The following is a 26662-nucleotide window of genomic DNA, read 5'->3' as shown; positions in this document are numbered from 1 at the left end:
AATCAGATGCTGCGATAGGTGCGGTAATACTATACTATTCTACCGGTACATAGAGCTGTCCACCATCTGGACGGGTTTCGCACACTGGACCTCCTAGAGTATGACAACAAGGAAGAATGTCAAGTTTAGGCATAGATAGTTAAGTGTGCTCAATCTACCCTTACCTGGGGACTCCTAGACAGCATATAATTTTTTCGCACACTTAAGGTATTAGTTTAAGAAGTACAGTATATATCATGTTTAATGGAATTTCCAATCCACATTCTATATAGCAATATTATTTAATCATGTAACCGAAATTTATTGGCACCTACTAGATAATTTAGAAACCAATCCAAACTTATTTACGTGCCTATCTGTAAACCGTTGTGATGGTATATTACTAAACGATGGTATAGAAATGTTTTTAATTAAATAAATAAATGGCTAATTCAGCCTACTTATCAATGGGGAAAAAAAGCAAGTTTGCTTACTATAAACTGTGTTTTCCGTAGATAGCAGGATGAATTAGCCATGCTGTCTGGGAGTCCCCAGCTAAGGGTAGATTGAGCAGACTTAACTATCTATGCCTGTTTTCTGTTCTCTGCTCGTCCATACTTTAACAACTGAGACTGCTGTGTGGGAACCACAGTGCAGGTGGACAGAGCAAAGCTCTATATGTTGAGAGAAGTTTCCGCTTTGAGCTGCCCGGAGGGACGTCCCAGACAGCATGGCTAATTCATCTTGTTATCTATGGAAAACACAGTTTACGGTAAGCAAACTTGCATTTATTTTGACAAATGTTCAGAATTTTGCACAATTTAGAAAATGTGTGTGCACATTTTTTATTTTTTGGGTACAGAATTTTCAGTTGTTTTGCACAGAATTCCCCCAGGAGTAATAAATGATTTCCCCAAATTAGATACAACTTAGACTTGAAGGTCATTCCCTTGGTCTAGATAGGACTATTCAGTTTTACATAGGTACTTAACCCAATTTATTTATTTATTGACTTTATATTTTTAAATTCCGCTTTTCAGCACGTCAAAGCAGATTTCATTCCAGTAATGTAGGTATTTCCCTAGCCCCAGAAGGCTTACAAGTTGTTTGTACCTGAGGCTATGGAGCATAAAGTGACTTGCTCAAGGTCAGAAGTGTGACAGTGGGACTTGAACCCTGGTCTCACCAGTTTGTAGCTCAAACCACTAGGCTGCTACTCCACTCCAATTAGTTGTGGTGCTCCTTTTGCATGGCTTACACAGGACTTGCACTTTCAAGGCATGGCTAGTTAATTATCCAGAGTATTTTATTCTATAATACTTAAGTTCCTGTTCATACCCCAGATCAATCCAGACAAGTGGGTTTTGCATCCCTACCAGCAGGTGGAGGCAGAGAATGAAAAACTTTTCAGGCACTGCTATATAACAGAGAGTGCCACCTGCACCTGTCTCAGCAGATGGTAGAGATGCAAACATGTAGGCTGGAAGAAAAATGTTAGAAAAAAAAGAGAAGATATAAAATAGCAGTAGAGGTATTCCCTGAGGTGCTAGGTTCCTTTGCAGGCCATCCCTCAGTTGGAGTCAGGCAAGTGGAGAGTCGGTGATCCTTGTGCTGGTAGGATCTGCAATGTCCAGAGAAGCTGAAAGCCAGGAGCTTGGTTGCCTCATTCCCTCTGAAGTCCTCACGGCCGATGAGAGGAATACTTCTCACGGAAGTATATTTTTTCTGTCCCTTTGGTGTGGTACTGTTTCTTTAATTAAAAAAAAAGAAACACTGGGAAGTTAGGCTATTCAGATAGCCTGAAGGAGTGAGCAGGGTGAGAAGAAGCACCAAAGCCTCATTTCTCAACTCAGTGGGGTGACTGTTTCTGATGATGGGCCTGGTGTATGGCGAGCATAAGTTTAGGTGTGCTTGTGCGCGGCAGACAATGGTGCTGGCAAATGGAACGTTTGGAAACGAGGGCGGTTTGCAGGGCGTTGTTTGCTTTCGCAGGTCTGAGGACAGTTGGTAAAAGGTTTCTCGGACAATGCAACGATGGTGTATATCAATCATCAGATTGAGATGAAAAGTTGCAGTGTGGCTCTGGAGGCCCAGGAGTTATTTATCTGGGCGGAACAGTATCTAGATGGGATAGTGGCATCACATGTCGCAGAAGTGGACAGTGTGCAGGGGGATTATCTCAGCAGGCAGCAGTTGGACGTGGGGGAATGGGAGTTGTCTGCGGAGGCCTTAGACATCATTTGAACCAGGTGTGGCAGTCCCCAGCTGAATCTGATGGCATCGCGAGGCAATGCCCAGATGAATCTGTTTTTCAGTTGCAGACAAGAGGTTGGGTCCAAGGGGATCGACTCCCTGGTTTTTCCTTGGCCAGTGGGGATCCAACCCTAAGTTCTCTGTTCTCCCTAGAAGGGAAAGTTTGATTTGAGTTGGACTCTGCTTATGGCTCGTGTATGGATCAATATTAAGGGACTGCAGATGGCGCACTCAGTTACTTAGCAATGCCTGAAAAGTTTTTATTTTCTGCCTTCATCTGCTGGTAGGTATACAAAATCCTCTTGTCTGGATGTCTGGACTGATCTGTGGTATTCCAGAAACAAAAATTAACAGGTAAGAGCCAATTTTCCTTTCTGGCTGGCTGATTAAAAGGAATTTTGGTCTTGTGCAGCTCACACATAGTTCATAACATAGAAGGAAACTTTCCTTAATTATCTTTGCATAAAGCTTGCTTGAAGAGAAATTTACTTCTGGACAGGTTTAAAAGTCCTGCTTGCAAATTAAGGAAACTTCAAATTTTTGTCCTTATATGCATTCCTTGTATTTCTTTGGATACATCAGAATCCACTTGTGCATCAGCACTAACTGTATTCTTTAACAAAACAAATCAAAATCAACAGAGGCAACATTTCCAGTTTCTATCCCACTTGCCTGGCTTTTCTCAGACATCTGCAAAAACTTTTTAATTTTCCCCAAAATCAAACTCTCCCTTTTCAGCAAAGTAAAACAAACAATTCACACTTAGCTTAATCTGTCTCCATGATTTAGGTAGGAGAGTTGGTCATTGCTTTCCTTGGTTCCTTCCTCCGGTTGTCTCTCCCAGTAGTGAAGCAGCCTCCCTCTTTTTACAGCTGGATAGGTTACCCACACTGTCCTACAGATTCCATTCAGTGCTGATTCATTCCTGCTGGTTCACAGCCAGAGATTAGGCTAAAAGAGTAGCTGGAAAATGTAGTTCCCGTAGCAGCCATCTTTTCTACTTTATTTGCAACATAACCTGCTCTTGTCTTCTAATTTAAGTTGCTAATTTGTATGCAGGAACTAGGGCACTTACTGCTAAACTATCACTGTGTGTGTGTGTGTGCGGGTGCATCAAGAAAAGTGGACTCTTGGTTCTGAACTGAATTTGTCACAAACTGTGGTTTTTAAATGTTAGTAATTAATTTGTTTTGGTTTCATTATTTTAGGTAAAGCACAGAAATCCCCTCAAAAGCGTAAAAGCCAGGAATTTGATCTATTAAGTCAACCTCCTACAAAAAGAAAGAGAGTTTCCTTTGGTGGGCACCTTAGTCCTGAACTATTTGATAAAAGATTGCCTCCAAATTCACCTCTGAAAAAGGGTGCAACTCCAGCAAGATTGAGCTTGCCATTTTTTAGCTCTTCCCCTCTTGCAGCTAGAAGAAAAAGCTTTGGACACAGACATTCAGTAATCCAGGTAAATTAAGTATTTGGAAATTAGAATTTGGTAAAATATACGCATTTCTCTCTTTGAATATAGAGAGGGGAGGGAGTCTCAGATCTTTTTATATTTAGAATTTTTTCACTTCTTTCTAGAACGTATCTGGCTCTTTAATAGGGTACCTTATCAAAAAGAAATACACAAAACAGCAGTGGAATATAGTCAAGAAATGGAGTTTTCAGTAGTAAGCGAAATGAAGTAGAAATTGTAAACTAAATGAGCATTAGAATAGGTAATTTTGACAAGCTTGTTTCTGATGTGTTCAGAATTGAACTAGTTTATATAAAAGCCTGAGTGTTGAAAGGTATCTTATTTTTCGCTCCATAAGACGCACCTGCCCATAAGACGCACCTAGGATTCAGAGGGGGAAATCTAAAAAAAAAAACCTGGGTCTGTGCGTCTTATGGAGCAAATTAGGGGAGTGCATAAAAAATGTTTTGTCCTCATTTTGTTTTCGGGTCTGGGGAGGGCCATTTTGGTCCACTCCCCAGATCAGAAAACTTTTATCTTTCTCTTTCTGTGGGGAATCCCCCCTCCCCCCATCCCAACCCTTTAAATTAATTAACAATCCCCCACCCTCCTGACCCCCCCCCCCAAGACCCTGCCAAATTAATTAACTACAGCCCCCCCCCCAACCTGCCAAAAGTCCCTGGTAGTCCAGCAGGGGTCCGGGAGCGATCTCCTGCACTTGGGCTGTCGGCTGCCAGTAATCAAAATGGCGCCGACGGCCCTTTGCCCTTACTGTGTCACAGGGGCTACCGCTGCCATTGGTCGGCCCCAGTGACACAGTAAGGGCAAAGGGCCGTCGGCGCCATTTTGATTACTGGCAGCCGACAGCCCAAGTGCAGGAGATCGTTCCTGGACCCCCGCTGGATGACCAGGGACTTTTGGCAGGTCTTGGGTGGGGGTCAGGAGGGTGTGGGGGGGTTGTTAAATTTAAATTATTTTTTATTTTATTTTTTTTATATTCGCTCCATAAGACGCTCAGACATTTCCCCCCACTTTGGGGGGGAGGGAGAGAGTGCTTCTTATGGAGCGAAAAATACGTTAGTTGAAAGATTTTGAGTAATGTGCAGGTGTTTTCCTTCCATAAGCAGTTTGAATTAGCCAGGACATGTGATGTCATCCAGCGGCACCAAATGGATCTCTCTCTTATCCCAGGATAAGCAGGATGCTAGTCCTCACATATGGGTGACATCATTGATGGAGCCCTATTGCGGAAAACTTTCTGTCAAAGTTTCTAGAAACTTTTGACTGGCCCTGTGAGGCCACTGAGCATGCCCAGCATGCCATGATATTCTCTGCCACAGGGGTCTCTCTTCAGTCTTCGTTTTTCCACGTTGCTGTAGGCATCGAGGAGCAGGAGCCTTGTGAGTTTTTCTCACCGTGTTTTGCTGACTAAAAGTCATTTTTTCTCAAAAAATATTCTCCCACACGGGATCTCTCAGGTTTTCATCAGCTGGTGAGTAATCTTTGTCTCGTTTTACTCTCCGAGTAAAAAAATGTGTTTTCTCTCACTTTCTTCTCATCGACAGCTGTCGACATTAAAATGGCTGCAGGATTTAAAAAATGTCCCATCTGTAATTGGACAATGTCCATTACAGATTCACACCTTGAGTGTGTTGTTTGTTTGGGGGAAAAATATGTCACAACCTGCACTAAATGTGCAGAAATGACTCCGAAGGGACGAAAAGCCGGCCAAGAGAAGATGGAGCATCTATTCCATCTGCAACTTTTGCCATCTCCTTCTACCTCGATTAAATCCTCTCCGGCCAGAGTCTCAAAAAGATTAATTTTGAAAAAGCATCGTCCGGAAGGGTCGGGAGACCATCCATCGCCGTCATCGATAGCATCGACGAAGTCAGTGATGGAACACTGTTCGAAGCATAGTCATCAACATACATCGATGCCTGCGGCGCTTCTTTCCCCGGAGGAACCGACAGCGAAACTGCCAAGAATTCAGGAAACTCCGGTACCTTCAACGCCGGGACCATTTCATCAGTAGTCGAACCTCCACAGGACTCTATGGAGGTTCCATTGACACCGCCACCGCGTACAGCTGCTCTGCCTGCACCAGCTGTTTCGCAGGAATTGTCAGATTTCATCCGATAAGCGGTGCTCCAGGCCTTAAAAGAACAGATGTCGATTCTGGCGCCTCAACCGATGCCGGTACCAGTACCGATGCCGGTGATTACACCAAAGCTGGTGCCCACACCGATGGCGGTGCCTGCACCGATGCCGACAACCCCGTCGATGGCGGTGCCTGCACCGATGCTGGCACCACAACCCAAGTCGATACCAGATCCAATGCCATCGATGTCGATGTTACCTGGGGCTCTAGGACATCCTGAGCTGGCGCTCTACTAGCTTCTCATGAAAAGATTCGATGAAGTAGTTGGTGCTCTTCCATCTATACCACAGGAAGAGGTTCCTGGACGGATTCCATTCGATGACCCGCAACCAGGTCCCTCAGGAGTTCCTCGTCCACCAAGATCCTCTCCCATATCTCCCCATCAAGATGATCCGTACGATACTTGGGATGAGGGACATACAGACACTTCCTCTGAAGACTTTGTCGGATCCTTCACCACCAGACCAAAGGAAAAAATCTCCACTGGAGGATTTATCATTTACAAATTTTGTCCAGGATATGGCGGACACCATACCCTTCACATTGGTGACTGAGGAGGATTCTAGGCAACAAACATTGGAGGTTCTCCAATTTGTGTATTCTCCAAAACAAGTAGTAGCCAAACCTGTTCATCAAGTCCTCCTGGACTTACAGCATTGACTTTGGGAGCACCCATGTTCAGTATCGGCTGTCAATAAAAGAATGGACACTACTTATTTGGTACAGTCTGTCCCTGGCTACCAAAAGGCGCAGCTTCCACACCAATCAGTGGTTGTGGAATCTGCACAAAAGAAGTCAAAAAGGATAAGGCTGCATTCTTCCACTCCCCCAGGAAAGGATCATAGAGTCTTAGATTCTCTGGGAAGAAAGATTTATCAAGGAGCTATGTTAAATTCCAGAATTTCATCTTATCAATTATACATGACTCAATATCAAAGAAATCTGTGGAAATAGATGCAAGACTTCATAACATCATTACCACAACAATATCAAGAAGCAGCCCAAGCAATTATTCACAAAGGACTTGAAGCTGGCAAGCATGAAGTCCGAGCTCCTTATGACGGATTTGAAACAGCCTCCAGAGTAGCGGCCTCTGGCATAAGTGCAAGACGTTGGGCATGGCTAAAAGCCTCGGACCTCAGGCCTGAAGTCCAGGAGAAATTGGTTGACTTACCATGCCTCGGTGATAACCTCTTTGGTTCCAAGGTGCAAGATGCAGTTGCACAATTAAAAGAACATACAGAAACCCTGCACCAACTTTCATCAATTTCGCAGGATTCTGCTGCCCAGTCGTCTCGTCGGCCTCCCAGAAAGGAATCTAGACTACCTTTCTATAGACAGAGGCGTTATTGCCCTCCAACATCTAGAGGCAGATCTACTAGGCTGCAGCAAAGAGCTCATTCCAGACAACCTAGGGCGGCTAGGCCTCAACCTCCACCGCAGACGGGACCGGCTGCAGGCTTTTGAGGTTTTTCCCAGAGACCAAAGCCATCTCTCCAATCCTCATCCGGTAGGAGGCAGAGTATCCTCCTTCTACAGCCATTGGTTACAAATAACAGACCAATGGGTACCTGCAATAATATCTCGAGGTTACCAACTCAATTTCCTCTCAATTCCAAGAGATTCTCCTCCAAGACCTCTTCCTGTAAGCGAAAATCATATAATCCAATTGCAAGTAGAATTATCCACTCTTCTAAGGGCCAGGGCTCTAGAGCCGGTGCCCTGGACTCAGCAGGGCAGAGGATTCTATTCCCGCTATATCCTCATTCCAAAGAAAACCGGAGGCCTACGTCCCATCCTAGACCTCAGAAATCTCAACAAATTTCTGAAGAAAGAAAAGTTCAGGATGGTCTCTCTAAGCACCATGTTTCCATTTCTTCAAATAGGGGATTGGCTTTGTTCTCTGGATCTTCAAGACGCTTATGCTCATATTTCCATATTTCCTCCTCATCGCAAGTATCTGCGCTTCATGGTAGGTCATCAACATTTCCAGTACATAGTACTACCATTCGGACTTGCCTCTGCTCCCAGAGTATTCACCAAATATCTGGCAGTAATAGCAGCACACTTGCACAAAGAAAGTGCCCATGTCTTTCCCTATTTAGACGACTGGCTCATCAGAAGTCAATCTCAACAAGGCGCTCTGGCTTCTTTCAGTTGAACAATTGCTCTACTTCACTCCATGGGCTTTCTCATCAATTATCAAAAGTCCCATCTCACTCCGTCTCACCTGCTTCAATTCATAGGAGCAGAATTGAACACCATACTTTCAAAAGCTTTTCTACCCGGAGATCGGGCAGACACACTTTCCCTACTGGCAAACGATTCACTCAAAGCAACAAGCAACAGCTCATCAGTTTCTAAGCTTGTTAGGCCACATGGCATCTACAGTTCATGTCACTCCTATGGCAAGGTTAGCCATGAAGGTAACTCAATGGACTTTAAGAGCACAATGGCTCCAAGCCATTCAACCACTGTACTCTCCAATTCTAGTAACCCACCAGCTACGCTCATCTCTTCTTTGATGGGCGAACAAGGACAATTTACGCAAGGGCCTTCCCTTTCAGCAACCCGTCCCACAGATAACTTTAACTACAGGTGCATTCACCTTAGGCTGGGGAGCTCACATAGACAATCTTCAAACCCAGGGTACTTGGACAAAACTCGAAGCAACATTTCAAATCAATTTCCTGGAACTTCGAGCTATACGTTATGCTCTGAATGCATTCAAGGACTGCCTTTCTCACAAGACTGTTCTGATCCAAACGGACAACACAATAGCCATGTGGTACATCAACAAACAGGGAGGTATGGGCTCATATCTCCTTTGTCAAGAAGCTGCACAGATTTGGGACTGGGCCCTGACACACTCAATGTTTCTCTGGGCCACTTATCTGGCAGGCATTCACAACGTAATGGCGGATCGACTCAGTCGCCAGTTCCAACCACACGAATGGTCTCTGGATCCCTCAGTAGCGACCAGAATATTTCAACATTGGGGACAAGCAAAAATAGACCTCTTTGCATCACATTTGAATCACAAAGTGGACAGCTTCTGCACTCTGCACAGACAGAATCACCAACTAGCCAAGGATGCTTTTGCTCGCCCTTGGAATTCAGGCCTTCTATACGTGTATCCTCCAATACCGCTCATAACCAAAACTCTAATGAAGTTACAACAGGTCAAGGGGTCCATGATACTCATAGCCCCGTATTGGCCTCGACAAGTATGGTTTCCCACACTTCCAGACCTCTCAATCAGAGAGCCAATTCGCCTGGGGCGGTATTCCATTTATTTCGTGGTTCCTCAGGTTTTGGCTTTTCTGCAACAGGGGTTGGCAAACGTCTTGGCTTGTAACTCCCTGCGGGTTCAGGTTTCAGCCCTAGGGTGTCTCAGAGGTCGGATAGGTGGCAGACCCCTGGCCAATCACCCGGATGTAGCCCGTTTTCTGAAAGGGGTAAAGTATCTTCGTCCTCCAATTTGTAAGACGTGCCCGGAGTGGAATCTCAGCCTAGTCCTACGGGTGCTCTGTGAAATCCCCCCTTTGAGCCTCTGGGGCACGCCTCTCTGAAGGACCTCACCTTGAAGGCAATGTTTTTGGTGGCCATTTGCTCCGCTAGGTGCATTTCAGAATTACAGGCCCTGTCCTGTAGGGATGCCTTCATGCGCATTTCAGCAGATAGGGTGTCCCTGCGTATGGTGCCCTCCTTTTTGCTGAAAGTAGTGTCTGCCTTCCATGTTAATCAGACCGTGGAGTTGCCTGGTTTTCTCGAATGGTCTCATAACCCTTCTTCAGGAAGAGATTTGCATCTTCTTGATGTTCACCGGAATCTCCTTCGTTATTTGAAGGTCACTAACTACTTTCGGAAGTCAGACCACCTTTTTGTTTTGTTTTTTTTTGGGGAGTCTGAAGAAACACAGAAACATAGAAATGACGGCAGAAGACCACCAAATGGCCCATCCAGTCTGCCCAGCAAGTTTCACACTTTTTTTTTCATACTTATCTGTTTCTCTTGGTTCTTAGTAACCTTTTGGTTCTATTACCCTTCCACCCCCACCATTAATGTAGAGAGCAGTGTTGGAGCTGCATCTAAGTGAAATATCTAGCTTAATTAGTTAGGGGTAGTAACCGCCGCAATAAGCAAGCTACACCCATGCTTATTTGTTTACCCAGGCTATGTAATTCAATCCTTGTTGGTTGTCTGTATATAGATCCACTTTTCTTCATTCCCCCTGCCATTGAAGCAGAGAGCTATGCTGGATATGCTTGAAGACTTTCTCTCCTGCCGTTGAAGCAGAGAGCTATGCTGGATATGCTTGAAGACTTTCTCTCCTGCCGTTGAAGCAGAGAGCTATGCTGGATATGCTTGAAGACTTCCTCCCCTGCCGTTGAAGCAGAGAGCTATGCTGGATATGCATTGAGAGTGAAGTATCAGGCTTATTTGATTTGGGGTAGTAACTGACATAAAAAGCAAGCTACTCCCTGCTTTTTTGTGAATGCAAATCTCCCCCCCCCCCCCCCCCCCCCACACATTCATTTACGTCCTCTAGACTTTATGGATCCACAGTGTTTATCCCACACCCCTTTGAAGTCTTTCACACTTCTGGTCTTCACCACTTCCTCTGGAAGGGCATTCCAGGCATCCACCACCCTCTCCGTGAAGAAATACTTCCTGACATTGGTTCTGAGTCTTCCTCCCTGGAGCTTCAAATCGTGACCCCTGGTTCTGCTGATTTGTTTCCTATGGAAAAGGTTTGTCGTTGTCTTTGGATCATTAAAACCTTTCAAGTATCTGAAAGTCTATCATATCACCTCTGCTCCTCCTTTCCTCCTGGGTGTACATATTTAGATTCTTCAATCTCTCCTCAAAGTCATTTGATGAAGACCTTCCACCTTTTTGGTCGCCCTTCTCTGGACCGCCTCCATCTTGTCTCTGTCTCTTTGGAGATACCGTCTCCAGAACTGAACACAGTATTCCAGGTGAAGCCTCACCAAGGACATGTACAAGGGGATAATCACTTCCCTTTTCTTACTCGATATTCCTCTCTCTATGCAGCCCAGCATTCTTCTGGCTTTAGCTATCACCTTGTCACATTGTTTCGCCGACTTCAGATCATTAGACACTATCACCCCAAGGTGTCTCTCCTGCTCCGTGCACATCAGCCCTTCTCCCCCCATCGAATACAGTTCATTCGGATTTCCACTCCCCATATGCATGACTCTGCACTTCTTGGCATTGAATCTGCACTTCTTGGCATTGAATCAAGAAGGGTGAGAAGGCATCCAAGGCCTCTTTGGCTTACTGGCTGAAGGAAACGATTTGCTTGGCCTACATCGGCAAGGGGCGTTCTGCGCTCAGAAGTTTTCCTCTTCCTTAGCCTATGTGCGGGTTTGGAGAGTATTTGAGGCTAATGTGAGGAATGGTGTGTTTTTCCTCATTCAGAAAATCCAGAATGAACGGGATCTTAACTGCAGGATGGGTTGAATAAAGGATTAGCCCATAATTCCTTGAAGGTGCAGGTTGCTGTACATAGGAAGTCTATCAGAATGCATTTATGCCAATTCGGTGATAGGAACCGTGGTTCGGACCTGGGGTTTTCAGGTTCAAAACCTTTTTTTGTTTTGGCCCTTGAAAGTATTTCTTTCATGTTCGCCCTTTTTTAGGGAGTTAAATGGTTTTTTGTCTGTTTCTTGGCTTGGGTATGGATAAATACTGAGGAGCTGCAGGTGGCACACTTGGATATAGCAGTGCCTCAAAGTTTTGTTCTCTGCCTCCATCTGTTGGGAGTGCATAACCCACTGGTCTGTTCTGATCTGTGTATTACAGGAATGAAAATTAACAGCTAAGAACCAATTTTCCTTTACTCTGCGCTCAGAAGTTTTCCTCTTCCTTAGCCTATGTGCGGGTTTGGAGAGTATTTGAGGCTAATGTGAGGAATGGTGTGTTTTTCCTCACTCAGAAAATCCAGATTGAACGGGATCTTAACTGCAGGATGGGTTGAATAAAGAATTAGCCCATAATTCCTTGAAGGTGCAGGTTGCGGCTCTTGCCTGTTTCAGGGGTCCGGTAAATGGTGATTCCTTGTCGTCCCATCCTGATATGGCCTGTTTTTTGAAGCATCCCTTGAGGTTACCAGTCCCCTTGTGGTGTCTTAACTTAGTGCTGAATTTCTTGGCGGGCGCTACATTCGACTGCTGTGTAGCCTTTTCTTGTGGTTGTTGACCTTGAAGCTAGTGTTCCTAGTGACTATATGTTCTGCGCGTCAAATTTATGAGCTGCAGGCCGTGTCTTGCCGGGAGCTGTTCCTTCGGGTGATTCCAGGGGCGTTACAGCTGCATGCTGTTCCCTCTTTCTTGCCCAAAGTGTTGTCGGACTTTCATTTGAATCAGTCCATCTTCTTGCAGTCTCTGGATAAGGTCAGGGATGTGAAGGAGTATCGCCTCCAGCGCTCCTTGGATGTCGAGACTTGTCGCGCGGTATATGGAGGTTTCTGAGCCTTTCCAGGGATGGATCGCCTGTTTGACCTCCATGGTTGGGAGTAAGCAGGGCATGCCAGCTTAGCATGTTACCCTAGCTCCCTGGATTAAGGAGGTGGTCACGTCCGCTTATGTGGATGCTGAGAAGCCATTGCCTGCTCAGGCTCATTCCACTAGGGCTCAGGCAGTGCCATGGGCGGAGGTTAGATTGTTGTCGGCCGTCTACATCTGCCAAGGTGTGCCATGGTCCTCCTTACACACTTTCTCAGGTTTTATCGTCTGGATGTGCAGGCCTAGGAGGACGCAGCCTTTGCATGGGCAGTGTTGACTGGACCATGGGCATTCTATTTGGGAGTAGCTTTGGTACACCCCACTGGTCCTGAGTCCATTTGTCTCCATTCTAGGAAATGGAGAAATTATTTACCTGATTATTTTGTTTACCTTAGTGTGGACAGACGTAATTTCAGTGTTTCCTGTTGGTTGAGTACAGTTATGGTTGCCTCTGAGGACATTTTTAGGCTCCCTGCCTCATTTTTACCTCTGGCTCCGGAGCTATTTTTACCGAGGCGGACATTTTGTTTTTTTCTTTTTCGACCTCCCACACAACTCACCAGTATTCTTGTGGTCTATTTTCGCGGCATTTTTGGTGGGAGTCACCAGGGCTGGGTGGCAACACCTGTTTTCTTCCGGGGGAGGGGAGGAAGTTATATACCACTTTTTGTAGGAAGAACATGGCAGAAACTTTTCTGGTGGAACCCTGTGGGGCTTGCGGGGTATGGTCAGCTTATTTAGACCCCCCCCCCCCTGTCACTGTGCATGGAATGTGCACTGGGTGGGGAAGGGGCCTCAGACAAGAGGACCAAACCTCAAAAGTCTACACGCAGGTCAGGCTCGGTGGCTGGGTCTAACAGAAAGGAGCTCAACCCCCACTGCGCACCCTGTGGAAAAGGTCTATCAGGATGACCCTCCCCCACTGTGCGGACTCCAAGACTGGAGGAATCGAGAGACACTGACACTGATTCTAGCAGTGGGGGGATTTTCACCGGAATTTGTGCTTCTCATGCATGAAGCATTTCTGGCTCGGAAGCTCGTGAAGTGCAGAGCCCAGGATGGGAGCATGGGAGTTCCCAAGCATCCCCATCTGCAAACTGACGATCGTCCATCCCGGGCAACTTTGGCTCAGGAGGATCTAGTGGGAGCAGTCGACCAGCAAGGGAACGGCTCCACTCTGCCCCCGAGGGACACCGCTGCAGATCAGGGACAGGTCCCTCCAGACGCATATACAGGCAACGACTATCAAGATCAGTTAGAACTTAGTGCGGAGGGGGATGACCCCCACGTAGTCTGGCTGTCGAAGAGAGAGGAATTGTGCCCCCTTATTCCCCAGGTGCTTGAGGAATTGGGGGTGAGACCCTCGCTGGAAGATTCCAACAGTGAGGGCGTGAACCCAGTCCTAGACGGTCTCCGGGGTCCATCTAGTACTTTTCCCATCCCGAAGAAGATTCATAAGCTCATCAGCTGGGAGTAAAAATCCCCGGAGGCAGGGCTTAAGGTCGGCCGGGCGATGCAAAAACTCTACCCGCTAATGGAGGAACATTTAGAACACCTCAGGGTACCTAAGGTGGATGCGGCTGTATCAGTGGTGACCAAGAAGATGACCATTCCAGTGGCAGGAGTGGCTGCTCTCAGATAAGTGGAGAACCACAAGCTGGAGCTGCATCTGAAGCGGGTGTTCGAGTTCTCCTCCTTAGGACTTTGTGCGGCGGTGGTGCCAGCATGATGCAAAGAGTGTGTTTATGTTGGATTCAAAAACCGCAGGACCCATCGTCTTCTGCTACTTTGTCAGCTTCTCAGACAGCGGTAGCATATGTGGCGGATGCCTTATATGACTTGGGGCGTTCCGTGGCCCGGACTGTGGTCTCCTCTGTGGTGGCACGGCGACTCCTATGACTCCGCAATTGGGCAGCGGATGCTTCCTCTAAGTCTCAACTGTGCAGTCTGCCTTTTCGAGGGAAGTTGCTGTTTGGAGAGGATTTGGATCAGCTGATGAAATCTCTGGGGGATTCCAGGGGCAATAAACTGCCAGAAGATAGAAAGCACTACAAGAAATCATTCGGTCCTCTATCCCGTTTTTCGGTATTTCCGAAAAAGCAGGTCAGGGAGGAATGTTCCACCCTCTGGTTCCAGACAGATCTCTTCCCGTACACAGTCCTTTTCGTGGCTCCAGTTGTCATGCCAGAGGTGGTTTCGGTCAGGGAACTGGAACTGCGAAGCCTGCCCAATGAAATCAGACCCGCCCACTCCTCGGACGGGATGATCGGCAGCATGTTGTCCCAGCTTACGAGGAGTGGGCCAAGATCACCTCCGATCGTTGGGTGTTGGAGGTGGTAAAAGAAGGTTACACCTTAGAATTTTTCGGCCTCTCGTGCCAGCCTTTGTGGAATTGTGATGCATTTCCCGCAACAAGCGAACCGCAGTAGAAGACACTCTACAAAGATTGCTGGCCCTGAAGGCAATCGTCCCCGAGCCATCCGAGGGACGGTACTCCATTTATTTCGTGGTTCCCAAAAAGGAGGGCACTTTCCGACACATCCTGCACCTACAGAATGTGAATCGCTGCTTGAAGGTGCCCTGTTTCGAATGGAAACACTTTGAATAGTCATCACAGCGGTTCAAAAAGGAGAGTTCCTCGCCTCCTTGGATCTCACCAAGGCTTATCTACACATCCAGATTCGCAGTGCTCACCAGAGATTCCTACAATTCAAGATCCTGGGTCAGCATTTTCAGTTCCGGGCACTGTCGTTCGGACTTGCGACAGCCCCACGCACCTTTAACAAGGTGATGGTCACGGTGGCGGCGACCCTCCAGAAGGAAAGGGTAATGGTCCATCCTTATCTCAACGATTGGCTGATTTGAGCCAAGTCGGAAGAGGAAGGCGAGCGGACGGTTTTTCTTGTGATCCATTATCTCCAGTCCCTAGGTTGGGTAATCGACGAGAAAAGTCATCTGACTTCGTCACAGTGTCTAGAATATTTGGGAGCTCGTTTCGACACCCTCCAGGGCAGGGTGTTTCTCATGAACGACAGGATGTACAAATTGCAACAACAAGTGCGTCTCTTTCTGGGGTTCATGGCTTCGACGTTGGAATTGGTGCCTTGGGCCTTTGCTCACCTGAGACCGTTGCAGAGAGATCTACTGTCACGGTGGGACCCAGTGTCTGAGCAATACCAGTTGCCCCTGCTTTTGTAACAGCGAATCAGGTCCAGCCTGCAATGGTGGCTTTCGGAAGACAACTTACAGAAGAGGATGCCCCTCGAAGTCCCGGATTGGGTGATCGTGACAACAGATGCGAGCCTTCAAGGCTGGGGAACAGTGTGCCTTGGTCATGCGGCACAGGGAACCTAGTCCTTACCCAAACATTTGTGGTCTATCAATCTCCTAGAGACAAGGGCAGTCCGCAAAGCGTTGTTGGTATTCCAGTCTCTGGTGCAGGGGAGAATGGTTCGAGTCTTCTCGGACAACACCACCATGGTGGCATATCTCAATCGCCAGGGAGGAACCAGGCGTCCAGCCGTGGCACAGGAAGCACACCTCCGCTTGGGCCGAGCTTTATCTGTAAGGCATTGCAGCCTCTCGCGTGGACAACATGCAGGTGGACTTCCTCAGTCGTCAACAGCTGGATCCCAGGGAGTGGGAACTATCCCGGGAGGGTTGGAATCACATTTGTGCCCGATCGGGAGTTCCCCAACTGGACCTCATGGCGACCCATGTCAACGCCAAGACGGACCGGTTCTTCAGCCGAAAGAAGGAAATCGGGGCGGTAGGAGTAGATGCCCTAGTCTGCAAGTGGCCAACAGAAATCCCTCCTGTATGCCTTTCCTCCATGGCCCCTGATCGGGCAAGTTCTCCGGTGCATAGAGGACCATCCTGGTTTGGTAATTCTGGTGGCACTGGAGTGGCCGCGGCGGTTGTGGTTTGCGGACCTGGTACGGGTGGCGACAGACGGCCCGCTACGCCTAGCTCATCTCCCGAACCTCCTGCAACAAGGGTCCATTTTTTCGGATCGGAAGGATCACTTCTTTCTTGCAGCCTGGTGTTTGAGAGGTGACGGTTACGGATGAAAGGTTATTCGGAACAGGTGATTTCCACCCTGCTTCTGTCCAGGTGGCCCTTGACGTCTATGGCATATGCTCCAGTGTGGAAAGTGTTTGAAGTCTGGTGAGACCAGCAGGGTGTAGTGCCATTGTCTGTGATCATTCCTCAGGCCTTGGGGTTTTTGCAGCAAGAATTATCTAAAGGTTTGGCTTATAGTTCCCTGCCTTTTCAGGTTTTGGCCCTGGGATGTCTCCTAGGGGCGGGTAAGTGGCAGGCCTCTAGTCAGCCACTCAGACATTGTCCGTTTCCTGAAAGGGGTGTGAAGCACCTTAGTCCTCTTCGTAAGTCATGCCCGGAGTAGAATCTCAAGCTGTTGTTAAAGGCGCTTCGTGATCCCCCTTTTGAGCCTCTGTGACACGCTTCCTTAAAGGACCTAACCTTGAAGATTGTGTTCTTGGTGGCCATTTGTTCCGTGAGGCGTATTTCAGAATTGCAGACTCTTTCCTGTAGGGACCCTTCCTTCGCATCTCGGCTAATAGGGGGTCCCTGCACACGGTCCATTCCATCGGTGTTGGGACCGGTCCTTTTCAATATCTTTGTGAGCGACATTGCGGAAGGGATAGAAGGTAAGGTATGTCTTTTTGCGGATGACACTAAGATCTGCAACAGAGTGGACACGCCGGAAGGAGTGGAGAGAATGAGACGGGATTTAAGGAAGATGGAAGAGTGGTCGAAGATATGGCAGCTGACATTCAATGCCAAGAAGTGCAAAGTCATGCATATGGGGAGTGGAAATCCGAATGAACTGTATTCGATGGGGGGAGAAAGGCTGATGTGCACGGAGCAGGAGAGGGACCTTGGGGTGATGGTGTCTAATGATCTGAAGTCTGCGAAACAATGTGACAAGGCGATAGCTAAAGCCAGAAGAATGCTGGGCTGCATAGAGAGAGGAATATCGAGTAAGAAAAGGGAAGTGATTATCCCCTTGTACAGGTCCTTGGTGAGACCTCACCTGGAGTATTGTGTTCAGTTCTGGAGACCGTATCTCCGAAGAGACAGAGACAAGATGGAGGCGGTCCAGAGAAGGGTGACCAAAAAGGTGGAAGGTCTTCATCAAATGACTTATGAGGAGAGATTGAAGAATCTAAATATGTACACCCTGGAGGAAAGGAGGAGCAGAGGTGATATGATACAGACTTTCAGATACTTGAAAGGTTTTAATGATCCAAAGACAACGACAAACCTTTTCCATAGGAAAAAAATCAGCAGAACCAGGGGTCACGATTTGAAGCTCCAGGGAGGAAGATTCAGAACCAATGTCAGGAAGTATTTCTTCACGGAGAGGGTGGTGGATGCCTGGAATACCCTTCCGAAGGAAGTGGTGAAGACCAGAACTGTGAAGGACTTCAAAGGGGCGTGGGATAAACACTGTGGATCCATAAAATCAAGAGGCCGTCAATAAAGAGTGGGTGGCTCGCCAGAATGATGGCTACTGCCTGGAGATAATACCCTTATTCAATAAACATACACATGGTTACTGTGTCTCCAACATCGCTCTAAGCTACAACAGCAAGAGGAAATGTGGAAAAAATGATTCGCACTCACAAAGTGGGGAGTAGCTGGCTTGTTACGGCGGTTACTACCCCAAACCAAATAAGCCTGATACTGCACTTTCAATGCATATCCAGCATAGCTCTCTGCTTCAACGGCAGGGGAGAAGAAAAACTGATACTTCACGCATATCCAGCATAGCTCTCTGCTTCAACGGCAGGGGAGAAGAAAAACTGATACTTCACGCATATCCAGCATAGCTCTCTGCTTCAACGGCAGGGGAGAAGAAAAACTGATACTTCACGCATATCCAGCATAGCTCTCTGCTTCAACGGCAGGGGAGAAGAAAAAAGGATTCACACTCACAAAGCGGGGAGTAGCTGGCTTGTTACGGCGGTTACTACCCCAAACCAAATAAGCCTGATACTTCACTTTCAATGCATATCCTGCTTCAACGGCAGGGGAGAAGAAAAACTGATACTTCACGCATATCCAGCATAGCTCTCTGCTTCAACGGCAGGGGAGAAGAAAAACTGATACTATACGCATATCCAATATAGCTCCCTGCTTCAACAGCAGGGGAGAAGAAAAACAACCAATAAGGGCTGAATAACACAGTCTGGGTAAAACAAATAAGCATGGGTGTAGCTTGCTTATTGCGGCGGTTACTTCCCCTACTACCCGTAACTAATCAAGCTTGATATTTCACTTGGTTGCAGCTCCATCACTGCTCTCTACATTAATGGTGGGGGTGGAAGGGAAATAGAACCAAAGAGCTAAGAGAAACAGATAAGTATGAGAGAAAAAATGTGTGAAGCTTGCTGGGCAGACTGGATGGGCCGTTTGGTCTTCTTCTGCCGTCATTTCTATGTTTCTATGTTAATCAGTCCATGGAGTTACGCGGATTCCCTGATTGGGCTCGTGACCCCCGCAGTGAGAAGAGATCTTCATCTGTTAGATGTCCGCCGGGTTCTTCTTCAGTATTTGAAGGTCACTAACTCTCTTTTTGAAAATCAGATCACCTTTTTATGCTCTTTGGAGGTCTGAAGAAGGGAGAAAAGGCATCTAAGGCATCCTTTGCTCGCTGGCTAAAGGAAACAATTTGCTTGGCCTACATCGGGAAGGGTCGCCCAGTCCCGACTGGTTTGAAAGCTTACTTGATGAGAGCGCAGGTGGCTTCTTGGGCAGAGGGTCAGTTGATGTTGCCTGAAGAGATTTGTAGAGCCGCGGTTTGGTCTTCCCTGCATACCTTCACAAGGCGTCTGGATGTCGGGGATCCGGACCAAGCGCTTTTTGGGGAGAGCGTCTTGCGAGCGGGTCTTTCAGGTTCCCGCCCGGTGTAATGTGGCTTTGGTACATCCCACTGGTCTGTACTGATCTGGGAATGTACAGGAAAGGAAAATTGGTTCTTTCCTAGCGTGTAGCAGATGGACTCGGGACCAATGGGTATCGTGTACTCCAGATAGCAGTTGGAGACGGAGTCAGATTTCAATCTGATGACAGCACTACATATACCCGTGCAGGAAGCTCTTCTCTTCAGTATTTCTCCGTCTCCTTAGCAGTTTGGAACTGTACACACACTTGCACAGCTTTAGAAAGTCCAAACCAAAGAAGATAAAAATCTTACCTCTACAAGACGAGCCCCGCTCTCCTGTGGTGATACCTAAGGGTCCCTCCCCCAGTCAATAATCCTGAGGTGATTTCCGAGATCCCTCAGTGGTAAGCCTCTGTCCGGTAGCCGGTGTCCGGCGTGGACTTAGCCCCCATGAACGGGAGTGGCTGAGAGGCAGCGGGTGCAATACCGAGCACGGTGGTGAAGGTATTTCGCTTTCTCCCCGCAGCCGGAGACCACCTGGCACGAGACCGGGAAGCGCAGAGACAAGGTAAGGTAGAAAACGTCTCTTAAAGTCTCCGGTCTCCGTGGCTCGGATAGCCGCACAGATTGCCCTCCGACGCCTGTCCCATCGGGTTGAACAGCTCCATCAGGGTCCTCCCACGTGGAGACCCTCTGGGGGGCCCGCCGCCCTGCCCGCGTGGTCGTCGGTGCCATTTCCCCCCCTTGATCTGCCGTATTGTCCGCACAACTGAGGCGTGTGCACAGCAGCGAGCCGGGCGCATAAACTACTTGTGCGCACAGTGGCACGATCATCTGTGCCATGCGCACAGCGGCACGCTCAATAGCGCCGGGCGCACGAATTAAGCCTGTGTGTACAGCGGCGCGCGCATCTCTCTAGGTGCACATAGCGGCCTGCACTCACATCTTCCGCAGCTTGCACGCATAGCTTCGGTGCACCCGGAGCGCATATCTAAGCCTCCCGGCGCGCGCATATAAATGCACAGACGAGTTTTGAACAACCCCATGCACTCAAACCATGGCACCACCAGCCAAGGGACAAGCCCTCTGCCCAGCCTGCCACCTGAAAGCTGCGCAACACAAAGTGGCTTCTGCCCTGTGCCTGCAGTGCGAAGAGGCCATGGTTTGAGTGCATGGGGTTGTTCAAAACTCGTCTGTTGTTCGAAAGTGTAAATAACCGATTCACATCTACTCGTTCAAGACCTCTCATGATCTTAAAGACCTCTATCATATCCCCCCTCAACCATCTCTTCTCCAAGCTGAGCAGCCCTAACCTCGTCAGCCTTTCCTCATAGGGGAGCTGTTCCATCCCCTTTATCATTTTAGTTGCCCTTCTCTGTACCTTCTCCATCGCAACTATATCTTTTTTGAGATGCGGCAACCAGAATTGTACACAGTATTCAAGGTGCGGTCTCACCATGGAGCGATATAGAGGCATTATGACATTTTCCATTTTATTAACCATTCACTTCCTAATAATCCGTAACATTGTTTGCTTTTTTGACTACATGCTGCACACTGAGCCGACTATTTTAAAGCACTATCCACTATGATGCCTAGATCTTTTTCCTGGGTGGTAGTTCCTAATATGGAACCTAACATCGTGTAACTACAGCAAGGGTTATTTTTCCCTAAATGCAATACCTTGCACTTGTCCACATAAAATTTCATCTGCCATTTGGATGCCCAATCTTCCAGTCTTGCAAGGTCCTCCTGTAATATATCACAATCCGCTTGTGATTTAACTACTCTGAATAATTTTGTATCATCCGCAAATTTGATAAACTCACTCGTATTCCTTTCCAGATTATTTGTGTATATATATATATATATATATATATATATATATATATATATATATATATATATCCCCTGGAACCCTCAGCTAAAGAACTCCTGGGGTTCTCCAAAGTGGACACCATGGTCTGCGCTGTCGCAAAGTGCACTACCATCCCAGTCGAAGGAGGAGCTGCACTCAAGGGTACCTAGGACAGACGTCAGGAATCCATCCTTAAACAATCATTTGATATCGCAGCTATGTCCTGCAGATCGCTGCCTGCTGTGCCGTGGTGACACATGCCTGCTTGTCGCTTTCCAGGGACGCAACCACATCTGTTGAATCATTAGAACTGGTGATATCTTTCCTCACAGATGTGACCTCCTACCTGGTGCGCACCACAGCCATGGGCGTCTCATCCATAGTGGTAGCCAGAAGGCAACTCTGGCTCTGAAGTTGGTCAGCCGACGCGACTTCCAAGACAAAACTCACGAGAATGCCCTTCAAAGGAGCCCTCCAGTTCGATAGCGAAACTGAAGAAGTTAGCCGACAAATGGGGCGAATCCCCAGTACGTCGGCTACCGAAAGACAGGAACAAAAGAAGCCAATGCCCCTCTCCCCAAATACCCAAGGGCAGATGATCGCAGCATTTTAGACCATACAAAATCACATACCAAGCACCTCACCCCGCAGGCAGTGTCTCAGGCCCCAGCAGCACCCCACAATGAGAATCAACAGAACCATCCACAGGAAGAAGCCATAGGGGGCAGAATTGCCCTATTCTTCCAAAGATGGGTCGAGATAATGTCGAACAAGTGGGTCCTAACCATCATTTGAGAGGGATACCTCCTGGACTTCCACAGCATCCCTCCAGACAAATTTGTGAAATCCCCTTGCCACTCCCTTTTCAAGAGGACGGCAGTGGAAGCCACACTGACAAAATTACTCACCCTAAAGGCTATAACACCGGTGCCCACGCACCAACAAAATACTGGACGCTATTCCATCTATTTTATCGTCCCCAAGAAAGAGTGATCGTTCCGGCCCATCCTGGACCTCAAGTCTGTCAAGCGCTACCTGAGGGTACAACACTTCCACATGAAAACCCTATGCTCGGTCATAAGGGCAGTACAGCTGGGAAAATTTCTGACCTCTCTGGATCTGTCAGAAGTCTATCTCCACATCCCGGTCCACCCCAACCTCCAGCGCTTTCTACGCTTCCCGATCCTGGACCGTCACTTCCTCTTCCGGGCACTTCCCTTCAGACTAGCCATGGCCCCTCGCACGTTCACCAAAATCATGGTTGTAGTGGCGGCGACACTGAGAAAAGAAGGAATCCTCGTACACCCGTATCTGGACAATTGGCTGATCAGGGCACAATCGCCAGAGGAAAGTCACCAGGCGACCACCAGTGTCAAGAATCTACTGCAGACTCTCGGGTGGGTCGTCAACACAACCAAGAGTTGCCTGCAGCCCTCCCAATCACTAGTATACCTGGAAGTCCGGTTCGACACCAAACAAGACAAGGTCGTTCTGCTTACAAGGACAAGGAAACTGATGGCCCAGTTGCGAAAACTGTTGAACTGCGCTCGACCCAGGGTATGGGACTACCTCCAAGTCCTCGGCCTCATGACATCGACCCTAGAAGTCGTCCCATGGGCAAAGGCCCACATGCGACCACTTCAACGTTCCCTACTGTCACGCTGGAACCCGATGTCCCAGGACTACACTGTTCGCCTCCAGCTACCGGCAGAGGCACGGACCCAGCTCCAATGGTGGCTACAAGAAGACCATCTGAGCAAGGGAGTAATTCTGTCCCACCGACCTGGGTCTTGCTCACCACAGATGCGAGCCTACAAGGGTGGGGAGCCCACTGCCAGGAACTGACGGCCCAGGGGCAATGGGCAAGGAAAAGTCGGGATGGAACATCTACCGACTGGAAGCCCGGGCAGTCAGACTAGCCTGCCTATGATTCAGTCAGACTCCGGGGCGAATCTCTGAGTCATGTCAGACAACGCCACAACAGTTGCCTACATCAACCGCCAGGGAGGAACCAGAAGCCAATAGGTGTCCCTGGAAATAGACCCCCTAATGGCGTGGGCGGAAGCAAACCTACAAGGGATCTCAGCCTCCCACATCGCGGGAAAAGACAACGTCACTGCGGATTACTTCAGCAGAGAAAGTCTAGACCCAGGGGAATGGATGCTGTCGACCACAGCCTTCCAGTTGATAGCAAACCTCTGGGGAACACCAGCCATGGATCTTCTGGCAACCCGGTCCAACGCCCAAGTTCCCAACTTCTTCAGCCGCAGATGAGAACCACAATCCCAGGGGATCGACACCCTCGTCCAGACCTGGCCACAGAGGACCTGCTATACGCCTTTCCTCCATGGCCACTACTGGGTGGGATCATCTGCAAGATAGAACACCACAGGGGGCTAGTACTTCTAGTGGCCCCGGACTGGCCAAGAAGGCCATGGTACGCAGACATGTGAAGACTTCTGGCGTGGAACCCCCTGTGTCTACCGCCATACAGGGACTTGCTCCAGCAAGGACCGATCCTCAACGAAGACCCAACTCAATTTTCTTTTACGGTCTGGCCATTGAGAGGACTCACCTGAAGAAGAGCAGATACTCGGGGGCAGTGATTGACATCTTGTTCCGAGCACGCAAGTTTTCCACACCTCTAACCTACATACGAATATGGAGAATAATCGAAGCCTGGTGTGAAGACCCGTGACATCCTTCCGCGGACAGTCAAAATCCCCATGATCCTGGAATTCCTGCAGAACAGCTTAAAGAAGGGGTTGTCTCTCAACTCCATCAAGGTCCAGGTGGCAGCACTGGCCTGCTTCAGAGCCAAAGTGGGACAGCATCAGTCTATCTTCCCATCCAGACGTCTCCCGCTTCCTGAGAGGGGTCAAACAAATCCGACCACCATTAATGTTGCCGGTATCCCTATGGAACCTCAATCTAGTACTAGACTTCCTAGCGGGAGCTTCCTTCAAACCTCCCCGCAGTCTGTCCCTACGGCTCCTGACCTTGAAGACTGCATTCCTAGTGGCAATATGTTCAGCTCATCGCATCTCCGAACCTCAAGCTGTATCCTGTTGGGAACCATTCCTTAGATTCACACCGGGATCCATACAGCTACACACTGTCCCCTCCTTCCTTCCAAAGGTGGTTTCTCATTTCCATCTAAACCAAACCATTTCGCTGCCATCTGCAGACGAGCATAAAGACTCTGAAGACTCTCGCCTTCTCGCCATCTTAACATTGGCAGACTTCTAGTCCGATACCTGGAAAGATCGGAATCCGTACAAAAGACGGACCACCTATTCGTCCTTCACAGCGGAAAGAAAGAAGGGGAAGCGGCCTCGCGGGCAACCATAGCCCGTTGGATCAAAGAAGGAATCAAGGTGGCCTATGTGGAGGCAGGGAAACCTCCACTTCTACAAGTCAAGGCCAATTGCACAAGGGCCCAGGCAGTGTGCTGGACAGAAACCAAGATGCTGTCACTCACCGAGATCTGTTGGGTGGTGACGTGGTCCTCCATTCACACCTCGAGGTTCTACCGCCTGGATGTTCAGACCCGGGAGGACACATCATTTGCAAGGGCAATACTAAGTAGGCCACGGGCAGCCTCCCACCTGGTTCAGGAGTAGCTTTTGTACATCCCATTGGTCCTGAGTCCATCTGCTACACGCTAGGAAATGGAGAAATTACTTACCTGACAATTTCGTTTTCCTTAGTATAGACAGATGGACTCAGCATCCCACCCACGGCTGCCCCGAAATACGGAAACCTTGGGTGACAATCACTGAGAGCAAGACAAGCACGGGTAAGCCAGACTTTACCGCTAGTTGAGACACCTATAATTGCCTGGTGTCTGCGTTTCTCGGTTGAGTGCACTGGTGGTCTCCAGCTGAAAATCACATCAACCAGTTCAAAGTTAATCAAGTTGATCACGTTTATCAAGTTATCCAAACACACATATATCCACAATTGCTTTTTGAGGAGAATACTGAAGAGCAGAGCTTCCTGCACGGGTATATGTAGTGCTGACATCAGATTGAAATCTGACTCCGTCTCCATCTGCTATCAGGAGTACACTATACCCACTGATCCTGAGTCCATCTGTCTACACTAAGTAAAACGAAATTATCAGGTAAATAATTTCTTCATTACCTGCTAATTTTCATTCTTGTAATACCACAGATCAGTCCAGGATCCCGCCTGGGTGCTACTGCCGAAAGACTGATTTACCTAATGGTTAGCTGCTGTACATAGGGAATCTAACAGAATGATTCTATAATATTTTGGTTTTTGTATGAACCGTGGTTCAAACCTGATTTTCAGGTATTGGGGTAGTTTGTTTCGGACCCTTGAGGGAATTTTTTCCTGTTCGCCCTTGTTTCGGGTATTATTTTTTTGTCAATTATAGTTTGCTTTGGTATCTCTAAATACTGATGAGCTGCAGGTGGCACACTTGGGATACCAGTGCCTTGAAGCTTTGCTCTATGACTTCATCTGCTGGTGGGAGTCCATAACTGATCTGTGGTATTACAGGAACAAAAAATAACAGGTAAGAACCAATTTTCCTATCTCCATGGTTGAAACATGAAGCAGAAAAACTGCAACACTGAGCTGTATTTCAGAAATCTGTATCAGGGGGTAAAGTTTCTTTTTATAATGTCACAGTACATCATTGTATGTAAAGCGAATGTTATTGCAAATACCAAAGTTTATTGCAAAAGAATTGGCCACATTGATGATGTTTATCTTGTTGAATGAAGATACGACAACTGAGGTAATCAAATTTGCAGATGATACAAAATTGTTCAGAGTAGTTAAATCACAAGCAGATTGTGATAAATTGCAGGAAGACCTTGTGAGGCTGGAAAATTGGGCATCAAAATGGCAGATGAAATTTAATGTGGACAAGTGCAAGGTGATGCATATAGGGAAAAATAACCCATGCTATAGTTATACAATGTTAGGTTCCATATTAGGTGCTACTACCCAAGAAAGAGATCTAGGCGTCATAGTGGATAACACATTGAAATAGTTGGTTCAGTCTGCTGCGGCAGTCAAAAAAGCAAACAGAATGTTGGGAATTATTAGAAAGGGAATGGTGAATAAAACGGAAAATGTCATAATGCCTCTGTATCGCTCCATGGTGAGACCGCACCTTGAATACTGTGTACAATTCTGGTCGCCGCATCTCAAAAATGCGATGGAGAAGGTACAGAGAAGGGTGAACAAAATGATAAAGGGAATGGAACAGCTCCCCTATGAGGAAAGACTAAAGAGGTTAGGACTCTTCAGCTTGCAGAAGAGACAGCTGAGGGGGGATATGATAGAGGTGTTTAAAATCTTGAGAGGTCTAGAACGGGTAGATGTGAATCGATTTTTTACTCTTTCGGATAGTAGAAAGACTTGGGGGCACTCCATGAAGTTAGCATGTGGCATATTTAAAACTAATCGGAGAAAGTTCTTTTTCACTCAATGCACAATTAAACTCTGGAATTTGTTGCCAGAAGATGTGGTTAGTGCAGTTAGT

The 26662-nt window shown here is 47.7% G+C and overlaps 1 protein-coding gene across 4 annotated transcripts in view; it reads left to right on the top strand.

Moving 5' to 3' along the window:
• MKI67 (marker of proliferation Ki-67) overlaps positions 1 to 26662 on the top strand; it is a 433449-nt gene that overhangs the window by 200503 nt on the left and 206284 nt on the right. For all 4 annotated transcript variants that reach the window (XM_029610010.1, XM_029610009.1, XM_029610011.1 and 1 more), the window contains exon 8: positions 3441 to 3688. In XM_029610010.1, coding sequence (XP_029465870.1) covers positions 3441 to 3688 — 248 coding nt within the window. The remainder of the gene's footprint in view (positions 1 to 3440; positions 3689 to 26662) is intronic.

The sequence above is a fragment of the Rhinatrema bivittatum genome, chromosome 7 (assembly GCF_901001135.1).
Source record: "Rhinatrema bivittatum chromosome 7, aRhiBiv1.1, whole genome shotgun sequence".
In the NCBI taxonomy this organism is placed as follows: Eukaryota; Metazoa; Chordata; class Amphibia; order Gymnophiona; family Rhinatrematidae; genus Rhinatrema; species Rhinatrema bivittatum.
This window is presented reverse-complemented; position numbering and strand designations above follow the sequence as displayed.